Here is a 21,872-nt window from a genome sequence, read left to right as displayed (position 1 = left end):
CGACACTTATACCATGGTTAGCACACCTCAAAACATTGTTCAGATGATGTATTTCATCTATATATATATTTTCTTAAAATACTTGTGTGCAGGACTTATTTTTTACGCAACTAAACCTAAGTATCCGCTGCTCTTTCCAAAACGTAATTTTAGAGCTAGTAACGGAGGCTGATATTAGTGATAGCAGACTAATGCAGTTATTAATGCAGCGAGTTATTAGAGAGAGCCTAGTCACCTATAAGCAGTGTTCGACATCAGCGTTTACTAATACGAAACAGTAAGAACAGCGTCGTTATTACCTCACTAGTGAGAAATGTCATGTAGTGTTTTAATTTGCTAAACTATTTTACTGATAATATTATCAGAGCAGTGCTGACAGCACCTTTCTTTGCGAGTGTGTGTCCGCACTGTATGTGTGTGTATGAGTGGGAGAGCAGAGAGCGGGAGAGAGAGTATATGTATTTCCTATGTAATTTAACCAAATAATTTGTTTTTATCCTATTGTTTTCTATATTTATTTGCATGGTCAGTGTCGCTTAGCCTAGCTCTACCAGACTCTCGCACATTTCATTTGTGTAGAGAGACTCTGGCCAATCTCCATTGACAAGCGTTAACTTTCTTGAAGCCGTGTACTCTGTTGAAGTTTGAAACTATTGGATCTGCCCAGAACCACTCTGGATCTGCCATGACCAATTGCTAATGTTTGTTCATGACATATGTCATCTCAAACCATAGACTGTAGCACACAACATCAACGTCATCGTTCTCAGCCACTTCCTCTGTTCACTGATTGGACCGGTTAAAATTTGACTGGAGAAAAACAGAGAATATATCCCAGACAGAGTACTGAAGGAAATGAAAATTGAGCAGAAGTGCGTCGCTGTAGGTTTTGGTTCTTTTGCTGTTGTCTGCTTTTTTTAAGACATAAAAAAAAACTTAAATAATTTGGCGACGTTATATGAAACGGTAATGCAGTCAAGACCTGCCTTAAACTATATTTGTCGTAAGTTTCTGTGAAAATAATAGCACACCTTAGAACGTTTGTCAACCAATCAGATTCAACAGCCCCCCTGCAGTTTTCAGTGTCATGAACATTTCTACCACATCTCAAAACTCAAATGTTTAATAGCATTAAATATTTTTGGAATAAATACACTGATACCTTTGTCTTGCCAATTATTTTAGCTAAAATTGTAAGAGTACTAAAAACACATTATATTTTTACACATTGGGATTGTTCAATAATAAATTGTTATTAATTGTTATAATAATAAATTTATTATAATAAATTGTTCTGTTCATAAGGGATATCTACCTTGATTTTATTTTAAGTTTATTCTGCTTACCAAGGCTACATTTATTTGATCAAAAATACAGTAAAGACATTAATAATGTGAAATACAATTTAAAAGCTGAATTATTACATAATTATTATCATGATGATGGTGACTTTATTTTCAGACAAAGTGTAAAAAATTGCCTTACATTACAGTAAGTTCCATCACAAATACAAAATCGAAACCTTACAATCACATTATGTAACTTATTAAACAGTTGAACAATCTTTAGTGTCACAATCCATCAGAAAGCATTCTTGTATGAGGATTTGCTGCTCAAGAACCATTTCTTATTGTTATATAATCAATGTTGAAAATAGTTATTTTTTTAAGAATTATTTGATGAATAGAAAGTTCAAAAGAGAAATTATAAATGACTTTACTGTCATGCTTGATCAATTTAATGCATCCCTGCTTAATAAAAGTATAAATGCATTCATAATTATAAGTATCAATACAAAATTAGGACTTGTCACACCTCACACATGCATTAAAAAAGAGTGTTTTATTATTTTTCACACCTGTGGAGCGTTTGCACATCTACTTTTGATGGTTATCTATATATTTCATGCATGTGGTTGCACAAAGCCTATTTTAGTGGTGCATAGATAATAATAAAGTTATTCGGTTCACTGTTTTTTCTTCAGAGACATTGCTGTGAGAAACGTGCTCGTTGCCAAACCAGATTGTGTGAAGCTGGGAGACTTCGGCTTGTCCAGATACATAGAAGAGGAAGAGTATTACAAAGGCAAGTTCTGACTTCTGTCACACATCTCTCTCCGTTTAAATTTGTATCTCACTACTACCAGCAGTTACACTCTCATTTCTTATATTGAATGCTGTCTAATGACACCTTGTTCTCTCTCCGAAGCCTCCGTGACTCGATTACCTATCAAATGGATGGCGCCAGAGTCCATCAACTTCAGACGGTTTACCTCGTCCAGTGATGTCTGGATGTTCGGTTGGTGACTTTGAAGCATGACGTAGCGTTAGTGAGATAAAAGCGTTTAAAGATGCACAACGTGTTGTGACAAGTTTGCAAAGTGCAATGCAGACTTTTCAAAGCTGAATCACCGTTTTGATCATATTAGGCAATAAATCAATGTAATCATCAGGATTTTTTAAGCCATCTTCATGGTGTAAATTCCTATTTCCTGTTGTCATTCTTGCTGATTCTTGTGACGAACCGAACTTTTCACAATGTCTCAAAGTTTTGCAATGAGCATATAAAGCAATTCAAGAGAAACATTTGCAGTTCCTGATTCTTAGTGGCTTTCTGTGCTTCTCTTTTCAGCTGTGTGCATGTGGGAGATCATGAGTGGAGGCCAGCAGCCGTTCTTCTGGCTGGAGAACAAGGATGTGATAAACCAGCTGGAGCAGGGCGTCCGTCTTCCCAAACCCGAGAGGTGCCCGCCAACCCTCTACTCCCTCATGACTCGCTGCTGGGCATACATCCCCCGTGAGAGGCCCAGCTTCGCCGAGCTAGTGTGCAAGCTGAGGTACGTCATCGCTAGTCATCAAACGGCAAATAAAAATAATACAAGCTGACCAACACTTAAGTACAGTGGTACAGTAAGTGGACATTGTAGTAAAAAATGTAAATTATTATAAATAGATATTGTACATGTAAATAATAATACAAATTCAAAACAATTATATAAAAAATAAAATAATTAAAATTAAAATTCTGAAAATTATAAACCAGCTTCATTGCTGGTGGGTCTGCCGTAGCCATCAAAGACCTGTAGGGTTGTCAGTTTTAACCTTTAAAGGAGTCATTTGTACACATTTCAGAGCTCAAACAGCATATATATATATATATAATGGGTTTTCTTCTGCGTTGTGTTTAACTGTTTTTTTTATTATTTCTAAACGAATAATAATAAGAGCCCACACGATGATGCAGTTGAAATGGTTTACTCTTATTTGTCCGATTTGAGGTTTCTCTCTGTGTCAAAACAAAACAGACACCATCAGACACAATCCATCAACATCTCTGGTCTAGCTGTGTCTGTCAATCATCACATAATGTCTCAATGTAAATACATATGCAAGAAAATGCATTTAACTATCCTATGGATCATTAGAGATAAACAAATACAACACATTCACAAATGTACTCAACTCAAGTACTCAAGTAACATGAATGGAAATTTAACTTCATAAAATGCATAGTTCTATAACAAACCGCGATCAGCATATCGCACGTGCAACAGCGGCCATTACTAAACTTCATAAATCGATTAAATGTACTCTTAATGTTCTCACTTCAAATTAACAACCTCTGATTCATTTTCCACAGATAATCGCTAAACAACAACTACTTAACACAATTGAAGCAAATTTGCGAGGAGCTAGTAAAAACGTACCTCTCTCTATGACATCCAGCGCACGGAAACTACATCAGCTTTCACCTCACACTTGCGTCACTTGCGTCATGACGTCACTTACGCATAGTACGTTTTTAACTTTTTACAATTGCACAAATAAATCAGTAAGACAAAAACCCAAAATACAGATATACAAATATAAAGAAATGAAAATACTTTGTAAATTACAAGCATATTATGCTTATGATCACATGACTATAGGTCAGACTTTTCTTCCAAAACGAATTTCAAAATAAAAGTTAATCCAAAATTAATAGTGAAGTACTTCTTATTTCAATAATCTAGTATAACAACATTCACTCGTTACATATATATATATATATATATAGTATTATTTGTAATTTTTATAATTAACTAATGTAATTTTACTCAAATTTACTGACTTATTTCCCGGATATGATATCAAGACTTGTAAATGTTTTTTCGTTATAGATATAGCTGTATGAAATCATAAACAGTCATGTGTATCAATATCATTTTGATAGTTTTATAGTAATACAAATAATTTTGTTCAGTTAGAGAACAGACACTACAATTAAAAACGGAACTGAGCACAGACCAGCGGCAGGAGTCAGATTTCATTTATCACGAGTGAGAAGCTGACAATATACGGCGGAAGATTCTGTTTCAAAGCTAAATGTAAAAGCGCCCATTTAAGCGAGCTTGTCATTGTACTGTTCTGTTGTGTTTTTCATTAAGAATAGTATTGATAATAATATTCAACACACCATTTAAGCAATTAGCTCCCAAATTGATACTCATTATAAAGTGAAAGAAATCCGTGCGGCTGCACGGGAATTCCTTACAGTGCGCATTATGAATGCAGCCTCCATTCTTCGTGAAAGATAAAGATAGAAATGCGCACAGGAAACAAAAACCTTGCAAAAATTATACACGATCCGCCTAATCCTGGCCAAATCACAGAGATTTTGATCCGCATGGGACTACTTTCACAGGACCTCTGTGTTCGGCAAAATATGGTAGGTAATTTGTGATGGAATTTTTACTTTACAATACAGACATGGCCGATTCGCACAGGATTAAGATCACCGGCATTCTCTACAATTATTACAAATCACCAGAGGTCCCCAGATAATACTAATCCCATGTAAATAGGGCTTAACTCTTCTGGTTCTGCTTCTCTGTTTGTGATCAGGCCATTTTAAACTCTGGGAAAGTTTTCAGTGATCCAGTAATCCAACTCACCCGCACGTTTGCCATAGATATAGGGTACACAAACAACAAGGACAGTGTCTTACAACATACAGTGTCATTCATAATTGGTTCGGTTTTTCACAGAATAATTAACAATACCCCGCTGCAAAGTGTGTTTGAAGTCGAACCGCACTACCCCGAGCACTCATTTGAGCTGCGCGGACAACGAATGCAGTGCGAGCTCATACACGGGCCGATCTTGTGAAGGACACCGATACACAGCGCTGGAGATCCTGTGAGAAAGTGTTTAAAATTCGCCACAGAATTAAATAACATCGCTACTGCGAGATCTAGTGGAAGCGTTCGCCGCAGAATTCTCTGTTATAAACCTCAGATATCAGATCTAACAGAGCTGATGTGGAGGAGACCAAATCAACATTCACCATGATTTACTGTAGTAACACCACGTGGATTTAATGTTATTGTCATTATTTATCTCATGGTTCGTACAACTTTTTGAGATTGAAATTCAAGCACTTTCCAAGGTTTTTAAGAGCTTCACACTTATTTCCAGCACTCCAAAGCTCAAAATATCCCATTTTAATGTTATTTTTAATGTGATGATTTGTAAAACTAAAAGTTTAAAGGGGTATTGTGGAAGAAATCTTCAATTGTTTTTTGTTTTTTTTTATGCGTGTAGACCATTTTGTGGCAAACAAGCACTTTTATTTTAAAAAGATATGAAATGCCCACTATAACCAGTAGATAATATATGGAGAAAAGTAGGAAGTCACAAAGTCTCATGAGAAACTTCAAATTTTGACTCAATTACACAGACAACAAGTAAAGAGTTCCTTTAATAATCAAACTAAAGCTCTAGGTCAGTTCAGTGTGAGACTACATTAAAGAACAATGGTAACCTATATTTAATAAGAGCATAATATTTAAATTTTCCCTATACTTTTTTGTGCATTACTGTTGTTAATAAAAGTTAATTTTATCTGCATATCAATTCATAAACCTTTGATATGTATACTGTATATGGCCAAAGAGATGGTGCCGTATTCATACTGTGAAACCCAGTGGGGGTTTATTCACTGAAAGTTTTGAACCTCGGGTACGCTACCAAGCTGGAAATATTTTACATAAACAAAATAAAGTTAGAACTTGTTTTGAACAATTTCTTTGTCGTTTGCAGATTGATTTTAAGTAGGAGGGGGGAAAACTATTTCAATCATAAATCTGGGATTTTTTTTAAAGCCATATCGCCCAGCCGTAGGCTGATTACATCAAACATATCATTGAGAATAGAAGCTCACATCGTGTTTTTACTGAATTGTTTGTTACAGTGTGTGCTTTGCTTTAAAGCATGAGCTCTGTCGTATTCTCCGATTTGTTTCTGAAGAGCGCTTTTTTGCTGTCAAACAATAAGCAAGTGAGAGACTGTTATATTGATGCGCAAAGAACAAACCATGTGTGTGTTCTCGATCACTGATCACACTTTGCATTCATATTCAGACACACACAGGAAGGATAATGTTTAAAGGGTTAGTTCACCCAAAAATGAAATTTCTTTCATTAATGACTCACCCCAATGTCGTTCCACACCCGTAAGACCTCAGTTCACAGTTTAAGATATTTTAGATTTAGTCTGAGGGCTTTCTGTCCTTTGAATGTAAGTTTATGCCCACTTGCTGTCCACGTCCAGAAGGTAATGAAAACATCATCAAAGTAGTCCATGTGTGACATCAGTTGGTTAGTTAGACTCTTTTGAAGCGATGACCATACATTTTGGTTCAAAAATAACAAAAAATACGACTTTATTTGGCATTTATAGGCATTGTCTTCTATTCAGTGTTTGTTTTCAAACCTCAAATAAAGATTCAAATGGTCGTGAATCAGCAGATTGATTCGTGATTCATATCGCCAATGTCACGTGATTTCAGCAGTTTGCCAGTTTGACACATGATCCGAATCATGATTTATAACCGTTTCTTTATTTGAGGAACACGGAAGAGAAGACTGCTGAATTAAGTCATATTTTTTGTTATTTTTGGACCAAAATGTATTGTCGACACTTCAAAAGAGTCTAACTAAGCAACTGATGTCTCATATGGACTACTTTGATAATGTTTTCATTACCCTCTGGACGTGGACAGCAAGTGGGCATAAACTTACATTCAAAGGACAGAAAGGCCTCGGACTAAATCTAAAATATCTTAAACTGTGTTTGGAGGATGAACAGAGGTCTTACGGGTGTGGAACGACATTAGGGTGAGTCATTAATGAAAGAAATTTCATTTTTGGGTGAACTAACCCTTTAATTTGTCACGTGTACGTTGTTGTGAATAGTAATCGTAGGATTTTTGCAGTGAAGCAAGTTGATTTAGGAGTATTTCTGGCGTCTCCATGTGGTCCTGTTGGGTATGGCAGTTTGACATCTAAAATAAAAACAATATTGTTTGTTGTTGTTGCTCTGTACACACACTATACACTGTGACTTCTGTTAAGTTTTTTTTTACATTTTACAATCAATAAGTGTGCGATTAATTGCATTTAATCACACAACAAGAGTGCAATTAAACCTGAAAAAAAAAATATCGATTGACAGCCTAATACATATACATATATATTGCATAAATAAATAAATAAAATACAAAATTATATCAAAATATTAGATTAATTATAAAGTTAAAATGTTAAAAATATATTCAAAATAAACATGTAAATCACACTGACTAACATTATAAGTGGTCAGGATTAAAAATAAAAAACGAATTAAACTAAAATGTAAATAATAATATAAATATAAAAAAGTATATAATAAATATGTATGCATGTATGTAGGGATGTCATAAGTACCGGTACTTCGGTACCAAGTTGGTACTGAAATGTTAAAAATGTGACGATCCCAGCATTTCTGTAGTACGGACTCCCGAGTATATTTGAACTTCAAAATATTAAACTGCAAAATACACAAGCGCGTGACACTCGTTCGCTGTCATGTCACTATATGAAGACATGAACGCATGAACCATCACTTCATTAGAATTTACCGTTTCATTTGAGGAAACGGTCATATCATGAACACAGACATTCAAAGGTCTTCACGGCAACCCATCAAAATAAAAGTTAGGTGTAATGTGAAGAAATTAACATAATTTATTATGCTACTGTTCTACAGTCCATTTAGCTACGTCTCTATGTAATAATAATACACCTCTACTAATAAAAATAATTATGCCTAGATGGTTGCTTATTTTTCACATGATCTATAAACAATGTTTAAACAGCATACAGCCTTAAAGTGTTTATGTATTATTTACTTATAATGAGTATTATCATAAATAATGAACTCAACTATTCTTGAATTTAATAATATTTTTGAAAATGGTATAGACTACTGGAATTTTGGTACCTTGACATCCCTATATGTATGCATGCATGTATATGTAAAAATTATAAAATAAAATGTAAATAATAATAATAAATAATACGTGTAAAAATGATACAAACTATAACATCAACCGTCTGTTTGCTTTCCACAGTGATGTTCATAAAATGGAGAAGGAGATGGAGGTGGAAGAGATGAGAGGCAGAACCCGCTCCATAAACATAAATCCGTTTGCTGACGCTCCACCGAAGGTGTCTGTCTTTTCAAACTCTATTTCTCTCATACTGTTTGTCTTGTACTATTATCATACTTACTCTTTTACTTTTAATCTCTATTATTTTTTGAATGAAAAGCCATCAAGAATGAAATCATCAGGTTTCAACACTCTCAATCCACATCTACATTGGCAGGTGAGTTTTCCTCCTTTATTGTCGTAGTTGCTTAAACTGCACAAACTGCAGCCCCTTTGTAGTTATAAGTAGATTTCCATTGTAATGTTTGAAATGCAGGTCCAGAGGAAACATCTCTTTAGTATTTCATTTCTTTCTCATAGACGTCATTAAATTAAAAGGAGAGACTTTTGCTGAGAAAAGACTCCTCTAGTTTCAGAAGAGATCTCCTCAAAGTTTCATATTCTGAGATCTCAATATGAACTCAAACTTATCTCAACAAAATCTCCCACAGTTAAATAGTCTTAGCTGCTATCCACATTCCTTTTATAGCTTAATTTGTATCTATTTCAAAGAAATTTTAAGACAAATATCTAAGACAAGTTTGATACTGAATTGAAACTTAACTTCCATCACATTTCCTGAGCAATATACCTGTATTTTATTCTGTGGATGATGCATTTAAAATAAACTGTACTCGCCTTTGTTTGTACCTATAAACAGCTTCATGTTGGTCACATCTATCTAGGTCAATCGCACCATTTCCAGTATGCGTGGCTTTGGCCTGCTTTTCTGCATTTGTGCTAAAAACCGCCATGTTATGCATGCCATTGTGTGAAAAATGTTTTAGCGTGTGGTTTAGTTTTGCTTCTCTGTGTGTTTTTACTCACGTGGCCAACTTTTCAGCTGCCTGAGTCTCTGCGCATTAGTACGCCTGTCTGCGCTCATATCTGGCTGCAGACTAACCCTGCCGCTGTCCCCCCCTCACCGTGGCAGTATGGGGGTAAGAGCGCCACCTGCCTTCAGTAGTTCAAACATACTGCTCCTGTGTGTCCAAAAAAATATATATTGTTGCTCAGTATTTTTGTCTTGCTTTCTAGTACAAATACAACATTTCTTAAAGGTGCACTATGTAGAATTTTTGCAGTAAAAAATCCAAAAACCACTAGGCCAGTGTTATATATTTTGTTCAGTTGAGTTTCTTACAATATCCCAAACGTGTCTAACTATTTTTAAATTGTGAGAAATTTGTTCTTTTTTTTTTTTTTTTTTACCAAGGAACCGGGACGTCTGAGCCTGTCAATTGCATCATATCTGCGTTACCCTCGGTTTCTGGTTTTATTTATTTATATTATGAATTATATTTCATAATATAATTTTAAACACAATTAAATTTATCTGATATGATAAACAGAGCTGCGTTACCTCATACTCATGACTAGGGATGTAACGATATTGAAGATATTCGCGCTATCGCGGTGGTAAACGTGTCTCGATATAGTCGTGGTTGGGTTACAATATTAAAAGCACAGGTGTCCGTCAAAAAGCAAGAGGAATAAACACAGTCCCGCAGAACAAATCATTGTTAACTACATAGACCATGATAGTTAGCGACCCGGATCTATATTTTACATGGATAGATTTCTACCTGTCATGATAATATAAAACTCCTGATGTTAATTACTCTTACAGAAGAATAAAATAAAACCTATTTCGTTACCTTTTGGAGCTTGGAAGGATTCAGTTTGAGCAGATGTTAATACCATCATCATCTGTCCTCGTCAGAGTTTGTTTACCAGTATATTCAGCATCTGCTCATATTCGCGATCTCGAGCATATTCTCCAAACTCTTTTTCGACGTCTTCAAAATCAATATTTTGATCACTGACAGCTTCTTGACCACATCCATCATCAAGAGACAGTGACACTAAGGGTGCGTTCACACTTGTCATGTTTGGTTCGATTAAAACGAACCCCGGTGCGATTGCTCGGTTAGTGCGGTTCATTTGAACATATGTGAACGCTGCCATCCGAACCCTGGTGCGCACCAAACAAGCGGACCGAGACCGCTAAAAAGATGGGTCTCGGTCCGCTTCCAAACGAACTCTGGTGCGGTTCGATTGATATATGAACGCAACACGGACCAAAGACATGTAAACGGACCAAAAACCGGACGTATAATGTCACAAGATGCGACGCATAATGCAGCTGATTTGACGACGAGGAAAGATCGGTGTATCCAAAATGAGTTACTTTAACGTTAGAGGGCATTCAGGGCAAACGTGGAGCAACGAGGAAGTGCCTAATCAATATTTGGTCAGACGAGCACGTTTCGAAAATGCTAGAAAAAACACACAAAAAGCATACCTGGCTCTTCTCATCAAAGTTCCTGTGTTGCCCATTATTAGCAGGTGCAGACGACAGCGGCCCTCTCTGTTCTGCACAACGGAGGAAATCCTGCTGCTGTTTTGAATGTTTTGAACATTTTATGAGCTCTTCATGAGTTCTCAGCGGGTAAAAATAATGCCACATGTACACGCATAAAATGATCGCGTTTAATCCAGCACACAGCATTGTTTTGAATGTTTTGAGCATTTCATGAGTTCTCTGGTAAAAAATAATGCCATATGTACACGCATAAAATGATCGCGTTTAATCCAGCACACAGTGTTGTTTTGAATGTTGTGAACATTTCATGAGCTCTTCAAGAGTTCTCTGGTAAAACATAATGCCATATGTACAGGCATAAAATGCCCGCGCGTGTAATCTGCACACAGCATTGTTTTGAATGTTCGGTAAGCGAGCTCCTACGTCATATAAGCCGACCAATCAGGTTGTGACCGTCTCCCTATGCCTTTGCTTCGGTAACTTTAGGTTCGCTGTTAAAAATGCCAGTGTGAACGCTAAGCGGACCAGGACTATTATGTTTTGTTTTTGTTTTTTGGTCTGGACCAAACGAACCAAACTATCCGAACTACAAGTGTGAACGCACCCTAAAAGAAGAAACATTTATGACAAATGGGTCAGAAAAATAAACTTGTTTTCCCTTTGAATTAATTAAAAAAATTTCTGACCCCACTGGCAGATATTTATTCTTTTTTAAACTTAAACTCTCTTAAAGGGTTAGTTTACCCAAAAATAAAAATTCTGTCATTAATTACTAATGTCGTCCGACACCCGTAAGTCCTCCGTTTATCTTCGGAACACAAATGAATAATAATAATAATAATAATAATAATAATAACTGTAATTTATATAGCGCCTTTCACAAAACCCAAGGACGCTTAACAAACAGCAAGGGAAGGGGGGGGGGGGGGAGCAAACCGAGCAGTTATGGACCATAGGCCTCAGTGAAGAGATGTGTTTTAAGTTGTTTTTTAAAGGTTGCTAGAGATGATGCAGAGCGGATGGAATGAGGAAGCTTGTTCCAGAGTGAAGGAGCACCAACACAGCTGGCTCTGTCACCAAACGTCCGTAGCCTGGACTTTGGGACAGCAAGCAGGTCCTTGTCTGAGGACCGCAGGGACCGGGCTTGGTTGTAAGGATGGAGTAGATCAGTCAGATACTGTGGTGCAAGTCCATTTAGAGATTTGTACGTCAGGAGGAGAAATTTATATTTGATCCTTGATTTAACTGGCAGCCAATGAAGTTTTTTGAGGAATGGAGTAATATGAGATCCAAGTTTTGTGTGAGTAAGCATCCTAGCCGCAGAGTTCTGTACATACTGGAGTCTGTCAGTAGCTTTGCTAGGCAGACCAAACAGGACACCATTACAGTAATCAAGTCGGGACGTGATGAAGGAGTGGATTAGGGTCTCGGATACAGAGTCAGAGAGGCAGTGCCGGAGTCTAGAGATGTTCTTGAGATGGTAAAATGCTGTTTTAGTAGTGTGCTTAATGTGTTGCTGGAAAGACAGAGTGGAATCCATGATGACGCCTAGGTTGCGTACTTGAGGAGATGCTGATATTGAACAGCCACCCACATCAAGTCTGAAGTCATCAACTTTCTTAAGAAGTGACTGTGGAGCAAACACTGATTTTGAAACACTGAAACACTGAAGTCTTCTGTTTTGTCTTTATTGAGTTTAAGAAGGTTACTGTCCAGCCAGAGTTTTATGTCCCTCAGGCAGTTGATGAGTGGCATTGGTGGAAGAGGAGTGGAAGGCTTAGTACTGATGTAGAGCTGGGTATCATCAGCATAGCAATGGAAATGTAAACCATGTTTACGGATTATCATCCCAAGAGGCAACAAATAGATATTAAACAGTAGAGGGCCAAGTACCGATCCTTGTATCCTATCCTCTTACAAGGTCCTCTTACTCTTACCGATCCTCTTACAAGGCACACCATGTAAGACCGGCGCCAATCCAGAGCAAATATCCTTAAGGGTGATGTATTGTTACCTGTTGGTAAAATAGGATTTAAACAAGGAGTACACAGTGCCAGTGAGGCCAATGAGATTTGAGAGGCGATTGAGAAGAATGACGTGTGAAACCGTATCAAAGGCAGCAGAGAGGTCAAGAAGTATTAAGATAAAATGAAGATATTTTTGTTGAAATCTGATGGCTCAGAAAGGCCTTCATTGACACCAATGTCATTTCCTCTCTCAAGACCCATAAAAGGCACTAAAGACGTCGTTACAAAGTCCATCTCACTACAGTGGCTCTACAATCATTTTATGAAGCGACCAGAATAGTTTTTGTGCGGGACAAAAAAGGACTTATATAGTGATAGGCGATTTCAAACACAGCTTCCTGAGGCCTCGGAGCTTAATGAATCAAACTGCTGAAATAACGTGATTTAAGAAAGTTTAGATATTTATACTGGAAAACAAGACAAGAAACTAAGTAAGTAATTCATATTTTGCAGTGTAGCTATAAGACTTTAAAACGGCCAATTGTACACACAGACCACCGGACACTGAAATAACCTTGAACGACCCAGTGAGACTGCTTAATAGAGACAGTTGTCTTTCCCGTGTTGATATATTTCTTATTAAAACAGAAAATTCAGGTGGGTAGAAATCATCCAGTTTTTAAATATAAAAAGCAGCCTTTAGTTTTTCACAGCCTGGCAAAAACACCCTTGACAGCTTGTGCCATAGACTAAAAAAAGAAACTCTCGCAATCAATCAATTTTAGCCACTTCCTTTGCGACCTTTTCATAGTTGAGACAGGAAATAAAGTATGAATGTTACCACAACAGAAGACACAGATAAACTATGATTTGCTACAAGCTAATGTTAGTCAAAAGCAGGTCTCTATATGGTATTTATAACAAGATGGTATTTATAACTCTTGAGGGAGGGACATTCTTATTCAATGCATTTATATTTATGCATTTGGCACATTAACATTGCATTCAATGTAAATACATTTCTATCAGTTTTCGCATTCCATGACTTTGGCGTTGCATGAACTGTTTGAGCTACAGGAATGCTTATTGACAAAAATTGGTATAGTCCAAGAGTGTGCTGTTTTATAATTGTTTATATACTATTATAGTGATCTTTTAGTTTTCATTGTAAGTTTTATAAATGTTATGTGCTTTTGATATTTTTAATTTTTTGGTTTAATTTATATTTATTTCAGTTTTAACCATTTTAGTTCTTATTTCAGTTAGTTGCCAAGGCATAATTTCTATTGAAAGTTTTTTTTTATTTTTTATTTACATTATTTCAGCTTTATTTTAATTAGTTATTTAAAAAAAAAATAATGATAATTTAAAAAAATGTGTAATAATATTTTTAGTATTTTAATTAAAAACAATGGTGTAAGAAGACATTTTTGGGCCACTTTTTAAAGACTGCATCATTTGGAGTAGGCATATTGATGGACTTTTCCGCAGCTCACTGAGTTAATGTTTCTGTGTGTTTGTGAAGGATCGTGGATTTATGGAGCCCAGCAGTAAGGAAGACGCCCAGCGGCTGTGGGAACTGGACAAACAGCGTGTGCAGGAAACTTTACGGAGGCAGAAACAGGAAATGCTGGAGGACAATAAGTGGCTGGAGAAAGAAGAGAAGCTTCTGGTGAGTCATCAGTAATGTCTCTTGTCAGAGCCATCCCAGCTAACGGCAAACGTTCGCAGGACTTTGGCTTATGTTCTGGCAAGGTTCTCTTAAAGGCCTTCTGAGGCCTGTTGCATGAAGCTAGCTTAATAAACTCCTTCAGAGTAGGTTTAGAGGTTTACTCCAACCAGGTTTAGTGGTCTCACAAAGCTCAGTATAAACATTCTCTATCAACTCCGGTTTTATCCAGAATTGATCCAGTGAGTGCACCTGAAAGTGTGACGTGCAGCAAATAGTCCATCACGGAACATGGAGAGAATCGGTTTGATCTCGCAAGCGAGACGGCACAATTCACTTCTCTTCTGAAGATTAGTAGATTATTATGAAAAAATATATAAGGCAGGAATAAACACTGCTGCTGCAGCAAAAGTTTGAGAAGGCCACTAAAAGAAAATGTCAGGACAATATCAATGCATGATGTGAATCAAAGAAACATGCTTAATAATTATGTGTGCATATATATGCACTTGGGTGGCCCGCGGGGACCGTCTACACCCCGGCATTGCGGCGGGGTTGGCAGCGCGGCCCCTAGAGGGCATCACCCTCAGCGGCCTGACCCTTCTGCCGTCAGGATCGCTTTGAGGAGGCCTTCTTGGCGATAAGGACTGTCCTCAGATCAGCCCTACCCCTCGAAGGCCTCGTCTGAGAGCACCGCCCCGCCTCCCATTCTCTCTGTGGAGGAGTGCGGGTGGCGACGCTCTGCTTTTGCTGCGCCCTATGTAAGGAGCTCGTACTCGGTCTTTCTTTGGGCTGCTGAGCTGCAGCAGCCCCTGGGACTTGGACCCGGAGAGGGAGGAATTGTTTCAGCGCCGCTGCCTGCTTTTTCGACTCCTGGAACCTCTCGGTGACAGATTGTGCTGCATCACCGAAGAGGCCCGCAGGGGACAGCGGCGCATCGAGCAGAAAGCTCTTCTCCCTCTCCTAAATTTCGGTGGGGTTCAACCTCCGTGGCCACCAGGGCTGCCATAGAACGGCCCACACATCTGGCCGTCTCCTTGGTGGCCTGGAGAGCAAGATCTGCAGATTGCCTTAATTCATTAATGACATCTCCCCCCACCTCATCTCTACCGTCCAAGTCCCTAAGCAGGTCGGCCTGGTATGCCTGCATAATTGCCATCCTATGCAGGCACGCCACGGCCTGACCTGCCGCCGAGTACGCTTTACCCACCAACAAAGCCGGTTTCTTAGAACGGCAGGCCCCGACGTTGAGGCTCTGCTGCACGAGAGGGCAGGAAGAGCTCGTCTAATTTACTCTGTTTTCGAAGGGATTCAGATCTTTCTGCCGGCCAGTCGATATTTAACCTGGCCACAGCTCTCGTGAGCACCTCAATGAGCTCCTCACTAACAGGTGACTGAAGTGGCGAATCTTTAGTCGCGATGCTCTCAACGTCCACCTCCTCAGAGCTGGATAGTTGGAGCACCGGCGCCCCGCCCGGGGAGGAAGAAACCGCAGGGCGGGCTTTCAAACCCCGAGACGAGTAACAGTGGTACAGGTGAGGGCTGAGATAAGGCTGGGCCCATCCCAAACCCCTCTGTAAGGTCCATCTGTGAACCCCACGACTGAAGCCGCCGCTCTACCTCGGCAGCAGCGGGACCCGAGCCACGGGGAACACGAGCCGAAGCACCCTCCTCGAAGAGTGCCCGGCGGGAGCGCAGTGTTCTTACAATGCTCACAATGCTCGCAAGCAGCCCCCTCGAGGGCTGCCTGAGCGTGCTGCGCTCCCAAACAGGCCACACACAATGAGTGTGTATCCCCACCCGTGATGTAACGAGGGCAGGGATGAACACACTTTGTGAAATGCTGTTCACTCCCCATAATCTTCTTTCTCTCTTTATGTTATAATATATATCAGATATATTTAACAAAGGTGGAAAATTCTCTCTAATAGACAGACAAAAACACCAAATAGACAGACAGGTTCACACAGATCGCTTGCTGAAGGCACAGAAGCTAGTTTCTGTTTGTGTTTGCGGATGCTTTATAGTTTCCGGTCGATGACGTCACCCGCCTATGACGTTCGATCTTCTTATTGGACTGGTTCTACACGCGCTTCACGACGCAATCACGCAGAGGCGTTCTCACAACGTTTCGATGCAGCTCGAGTTCCCAGATAGGGAACAAAAGTTTTTATGTGAGCGTTAGCAAAATGTTATTTCTCTTCTCCCAGAAAACTCTTTCCTGCCATGTTCAATTAAAAAAAAAAAATGTTGTCTTTAGGTTACAGTATAATTTCAGTTACAGATTTACAATTAAAATATTTTCTCAGCACAGCTTAAAAAGACTGTTAAATAAAAAAGGTTATTTATGGTCATGTTTTCATGCATGATTAATCAGTGCACATTATTCAGAAGAAAACGATATTAGTAATTGTAATCTTTCACTGAAACGACTTTTCTTTGCATGTATTTCCAGCCTATATTTGATCTAGTTTCTTAAAATACGTATATTATGAAAGTTTATCAGGTTGAACAGCATTTCATCTTCATGTTTCTCATTCAGGATCCATTTGCCAATGATGACACAAAGGCTAAAGTGGTAATATACTAAATATTTAACGTTTCTTTTATACTGTCCCATCATGACCGTTCTCTTTCACTGTTTTACACTGCTAACATATTTTCTCTATTTTAGATGTCAGAAGACGAGACAAAACAAGGTCAGTTCATTTTAACACACAATTACATATATTTTATTTAATCAGGAATTGAAAGAATATTTCACCCAAAATCAATCATTAAAACCTGTATGCTATTATTGTGCTCTGTATTTTTTAAAGCAGCACTTGGCAACTTTTGCTCTCGGGGTCCCCCTACAGTTGGGAAAAAATAATCTCCTCAACTACTGTCCTAAACTCTGTCATCCTACAACAGGGGATGCCATCACGCGTGCATTTGTTGACATGACAACCCTGATAGCCCTGATCTAGTGATGCGCGGGTCGTCTCATAACCCACGGACCCCGTATGTCTATTTAATGGTCGCGGGTGCGCGGCGGGTTGTAAAAATATATACAGTGGTGCGGGGTGGGCCAAATAACTTCATAAAAGCGTCCCCGTGGGTTGGTGCAGCACTAACAGTTCCCCTGAACACTGCAGGAGTTCACCATAGGAGTTCACATGCAGGTGTTCTTCTGGCGGCGCTTGTGAAATGTCTTCATCCCAGGTAACGTTACAGTCAGTGGCATATGTTTCAGCATGTCATATGAATATAATTTCATGGGTTTTATTTTTTTCAAACGCCAAATAATCACGAAGCTCACGTTTACAAGCCAGCGTCATTATAGTAGTCTATTGGTTAGCGTTTTACAGAATCTATATGATACTTCAGTTCAATGTTTGAGTGGTAGGTAATAACCATAGCAAGCATGACAGCATCGGTCGGGCACGCCTCCTTCAGCTCACGCCAACGAGCAAACGCTGGTCCAATGTTGATCCTCGTCCAGCCTTTAATCCGATCACTTTTTCGTTTCTTCTTATTGCTTTCCTTCAACAAAACCTTTTCTTTCTTATTTGTCTCTGCTGCTTCAGACATGACTATATTATCCGATGAACAAAGTTGGGCTCGCACGTCCGAATGTAAGGAAGTGTGTGTGTTGGTGGAAGTGACGTATGTGCCGTAAAGCAGTCGAATTTTGTAGTTCTTTTTTTTTCTCGGGTTACTACCCGAAACCCGAAGTTTAAAAGTACGATTAAAAACGATACAGACCCCATCAGGCTATGGCAGACGTGTCATTCAACCTATTGTAAGTCGATGTATCATCACAAGAGTCTTAAAAAATATATTATGAAGGTTGAAAAGTTACCTAGTGCTGCTTTAAGTAATAAGAGCCTTGAAGTTGCTGTTCAGTTTCAAAAATGCTGCGTTGATCAGTTTTAGCATTTCAGAAATACTATATATATACATATATAATATAAATATATAGTCTCTACTAGTCTACTATATCTACTATACTATATCTACTATATATATATATATATATATATATATATATATATATATATATATATATATATATATATACTATTATAGCTTTTATTTTTATATTTTTATTTTAATCCTTCGCTGTAGGGATTATTGTGATATGTATATATATATATATAGCTTTAATTTATTTTTAGTTTTTATTCATTTTACTGCTTTTAATTAAAGTTTAGGCTGCATTGACACTGTCAGTTTTTGGAATTGACAACCGCTTTTGTTGTCTCAATGTCCCATTCAAATCAAGCATAGCGTCAGTTCTGGCGGGTTACCTTAGTCAAGCTCTTATCAGCTGACTCTCAGCTGATCACGTCGGCCTATAGGAATATGATGTTTGCATACATATGTAAGCTTCTTCTTACATATGTAACTTTCTCCAGAGCTCATTTACCCACTTCTCCACTCGTCAGTCAGGATTTGGTAGTCTGATTCCCCCCCTGAATCAGACTAAATTCCCGAATAATTTTGTGCATTTAAATATCAACATTAATGATATCTGCAGTACATATATGTTGTTTATGTTCTGGTTATTGCTGCTCTCCCTGCTCCCATCCATGCTAGGCTGCATTTATACGCAGGGAGTTCTTGCCCAGAACATAACCATACTGTCAATCCAAACTATGCTTATAGTCAATCAGCTTTGATGACAGTGGTCCTGACAGTCTGTATCAACGTGCAACAAGAGTCAGTCCTGTTTTCTCTTACCAGTAACAATAGCGACAGAGACCAAGTAATATCTAAGATGACAGCGTCCATAAAACTGAAAAATCTTTTCACTTTTTAAGATGACAAGAGTCCTCTCTCCTCCCCCATCATGACTGAACACGCCCCTTACAGCTGATTGGCTCACTCTCCTCCCCCATCATGGGTGGACATGCCCCTTACAGCTTATTGGCTCACTCTCCTCCCCCATCATGGGTGGACAAGCCCCTTACAGCTTATTGGCTCACTCCTCCCCCATCATAAGTGACCTGCCCCTACTTCTGATTGTCTCACTCTCTCTCCTCCCCCATCATGAGTGGCCATGCCCCTTACAGCTTATTGGCTCACTCTCCTCCCCCATCATGAGTGGACACGCGTCTTACAGCTGATTGGCTCACTCTCCTCCCCCATGATGACTGGACCTGCCCCTACTTCTGATTGTCTCCCTCTCTCTCCTCCCCCATCATGAGTGGACCTGCCCTCTACTGCTGATTAGCTACAAGTGTATTGTGCTGCTATGTCCGATCCACTCTCAACAGTGTTTCTCAGAAATCACTTACTGGACCTTTAAACGAAAGCAGCGTTTATATCTGTGTGGAGAGCGGAGCAACTGAGTCATGTATAAGCGTAGCACAAAACTGACGGAAGCGGAGACTAGATCTAAAGCCCTTGTATCTCTGTCACTGCAAGTTACCAAAACCACACATGAAAACCCGCAATGGTAGGCATGCTTTTGTGCAGTGCACAGTGGCTCTCTTGCACTCGCACTTTATGAAGTAACTGACTAGTTGTCTTGTCCGGTTCAAGAATGCAGTTGTGAGTCTAAAAAATGTACAGTTGTGAGTTTGGATGTAGAATGCAGTTGTCACTCCTGCAAAAACTGTCTGTAAATGTAACTGTATTAAGGAGTCCAAATATAGGACTGCTGCTCTGTGTCCATTTCAATTAGTTCCCAAAATTTTGTTTTTACCGTGATATTTCTTTTGGTTACACTTTATTTCAGGGTGATGTAGTTACATTATTCTTACTCAAATAATTAATATTGATTACTTATATATATATATATATATATATATATATATATATATAGGTCCTTCTCAAAAAATTAGCATATGTGATAAAAGTTCATTATTTTCCATAATGTAATGATAAAAATTTAATTTTCATATATTTTAGATTCATTGCACACCAACTGAAATATTTCAGGTCTTTTATTGTTTTAAAGGTCCCGTTCTTTGCGATTCCATCTTTCAAACTTTAGTTAGTGTGTAATGTTGCTGTTAGAGCATAAATAATACCTGTAAAATTATAAAGCTCAAAGTTCAATGCCAAGCGAGATATTTTATTTAACAGAAGTTCCCTTTCAAAGCCTACAGCGAACGGCCGGTTTGGACTACACCTCTGCACTGCCAGGTTTAATGACGCAACTAAAACCGTTTGTTGACGAACCCTCCTCCCACAAGAACACGCAAATTCGTGGGCGTTGTCCTTTTGCTCTCGCAGGTCGAGAATAGGAAGCGTTGTTTTTGTAGAGTGTGTTTGTCGCCATGCCATTGAAACGCTGTTATTTTCATCCCGGAGTTAAATCACCTTTGTTTGGCCTTCCCACGGACGCTGTACGTAGAGATCAATGAAACTATGTGCAGCACATTTTGCTGAGGACTGCTTCCTCAATCTCAATCAGTTTAATGCCGGATTCGCAGAAAGATTATTCTTAAAAGATGATGCAGTTCCCTCTTTGTCTGGAGAAGGCGTTTTTTATGGTGCACAACCGGTAAGTGTATTTTATTATTTAAGTCGGTCCGTTTAACAGTTTATGTAACTCATGACACAAAGTGCAACGCTGTTTAGCTTTGTTAACTAACGTTAGATGGTAATTGAAACTTATCCGAAAAACTTAGTATATAAAAGTGTAGTAATTCATTCAGACACCATCGATTGTTGGTGTTTGTAATGATCAGTTTAAACTACTGAATAGACAGCTTACCATTCTGAAACATCCAGCAAAAGTCTTTCCTGAGCAGGTTGTAATCGATCCTCTTCGATATTCTCCGGGTCTGATTCCGGCTCAAATTGATAAGGCAATATAGACATTTTTGCAATAACATTGAGCGCATTATGGTAAGAGGCGGGACCTTTCCGGGCAAAGTGTGCTAAGCTGCTGTCCAATCACAGCGCTGGAAGCGCTGGCCTAATCAGAACTCGTTCCGTATTTCTGAAGGAGGGACTTCATAGAACAAGGAAATCATCAGGCCGTTTTAGGACAGAGGAAACAGTGGTATACAGATAAGTAAATTGTGTGAAAAATACTGTTTTTTTTACACACGAAACATGAACTCATGTTATATTGCACACTGTAAACATAATCAAAGCTTCGAAAACACGCGAAGAATGGGACCTTTAATACTGATGATTGTAGCATACAGCTCATGAAAACCCAAAATTCCTATCTCAAAAAATTAGCATATCATGGAAAGGTTCTCTAAACGAGCTATTAACCTAATCATCTGAATCCACTAATTAACTCTAAACACCTGCAAAAGATTCCTGAGGCTTTTAAAAACTCCCAGCCTGGTTCATTACTCAAAACCGCAATCTTGGGTAAGACTGCCGACCTGACTGCTGTCCAGAAGGCCATCATTGACACCCTCAAGCGAGAGGGTAAGACACAGAAAGAAAT

At 38.6% G+C, this 21,872-nt stretch overlaps 1 protein-coding gene across 4 annotated transcripts in view; it reads left to right on the top strand.

Annotated features, from left to right (window-relative positions):
- Positions 1-21,872, top strand: part of ptk2ba (protein tyrosine kinase 2 beta, a) — a 65,996-nt gene that overhangs the window by 35,936 nt on the left and 8,188 nt on the right. For all 4 annotated transcript variants that reach the window (XM_067456072.1, XM_067456073.1, XM_067456071.1 and 1 more), the window contains 8 exons: positions 1,985-2,085; positions 2,209-2,298; positions 2,632-2,836; positions 8,431-8,527; positions 8,630-8,686; positions 14,327-14,473; positions 17,013-17,048; positions 17,145-17,169. In XM_067456072.1, coding sequence (XP_067312173.1) covers positions 1,985-2,085; positions 2,209-2,298; positions 2,632-2,836; positions 8,431-8,527; positions 8,630-8,686; positions 14,327-14,473; positions 17,013-17,048; positions 17,145-17,169 — 758 coding nt within the window. The remainder of the gene's footprint in view (positions 1-1,984; positions 2,086-2,208; positions 2,299-2,631; positions 2,837-8,430; positions 8,528-8,629; positions 8,687-14,326; positions 14,474-17,012; positions 17,049-17,144; positions 17,170-21,872) is intronic.

Source organism: Pseudorasbora parva, chromosome 10 (assembly GCF_024679245.1).
Source record: "Pseudorasbora parva isolate DD20220531a chromosome 10, ASM2467924v1, whole genome shotgun sequence".
NCBI lineage: Eukaryota > Metazoa > Chordata > Actinopteri > Cypriniformes > Gobionidae > Pseudorasbora > Pseudorasbora parva.
Note: the sequence above shows the minus strand (reverse complement) of the source record. Positions and strands in the feature narration are given on the sequence as shown.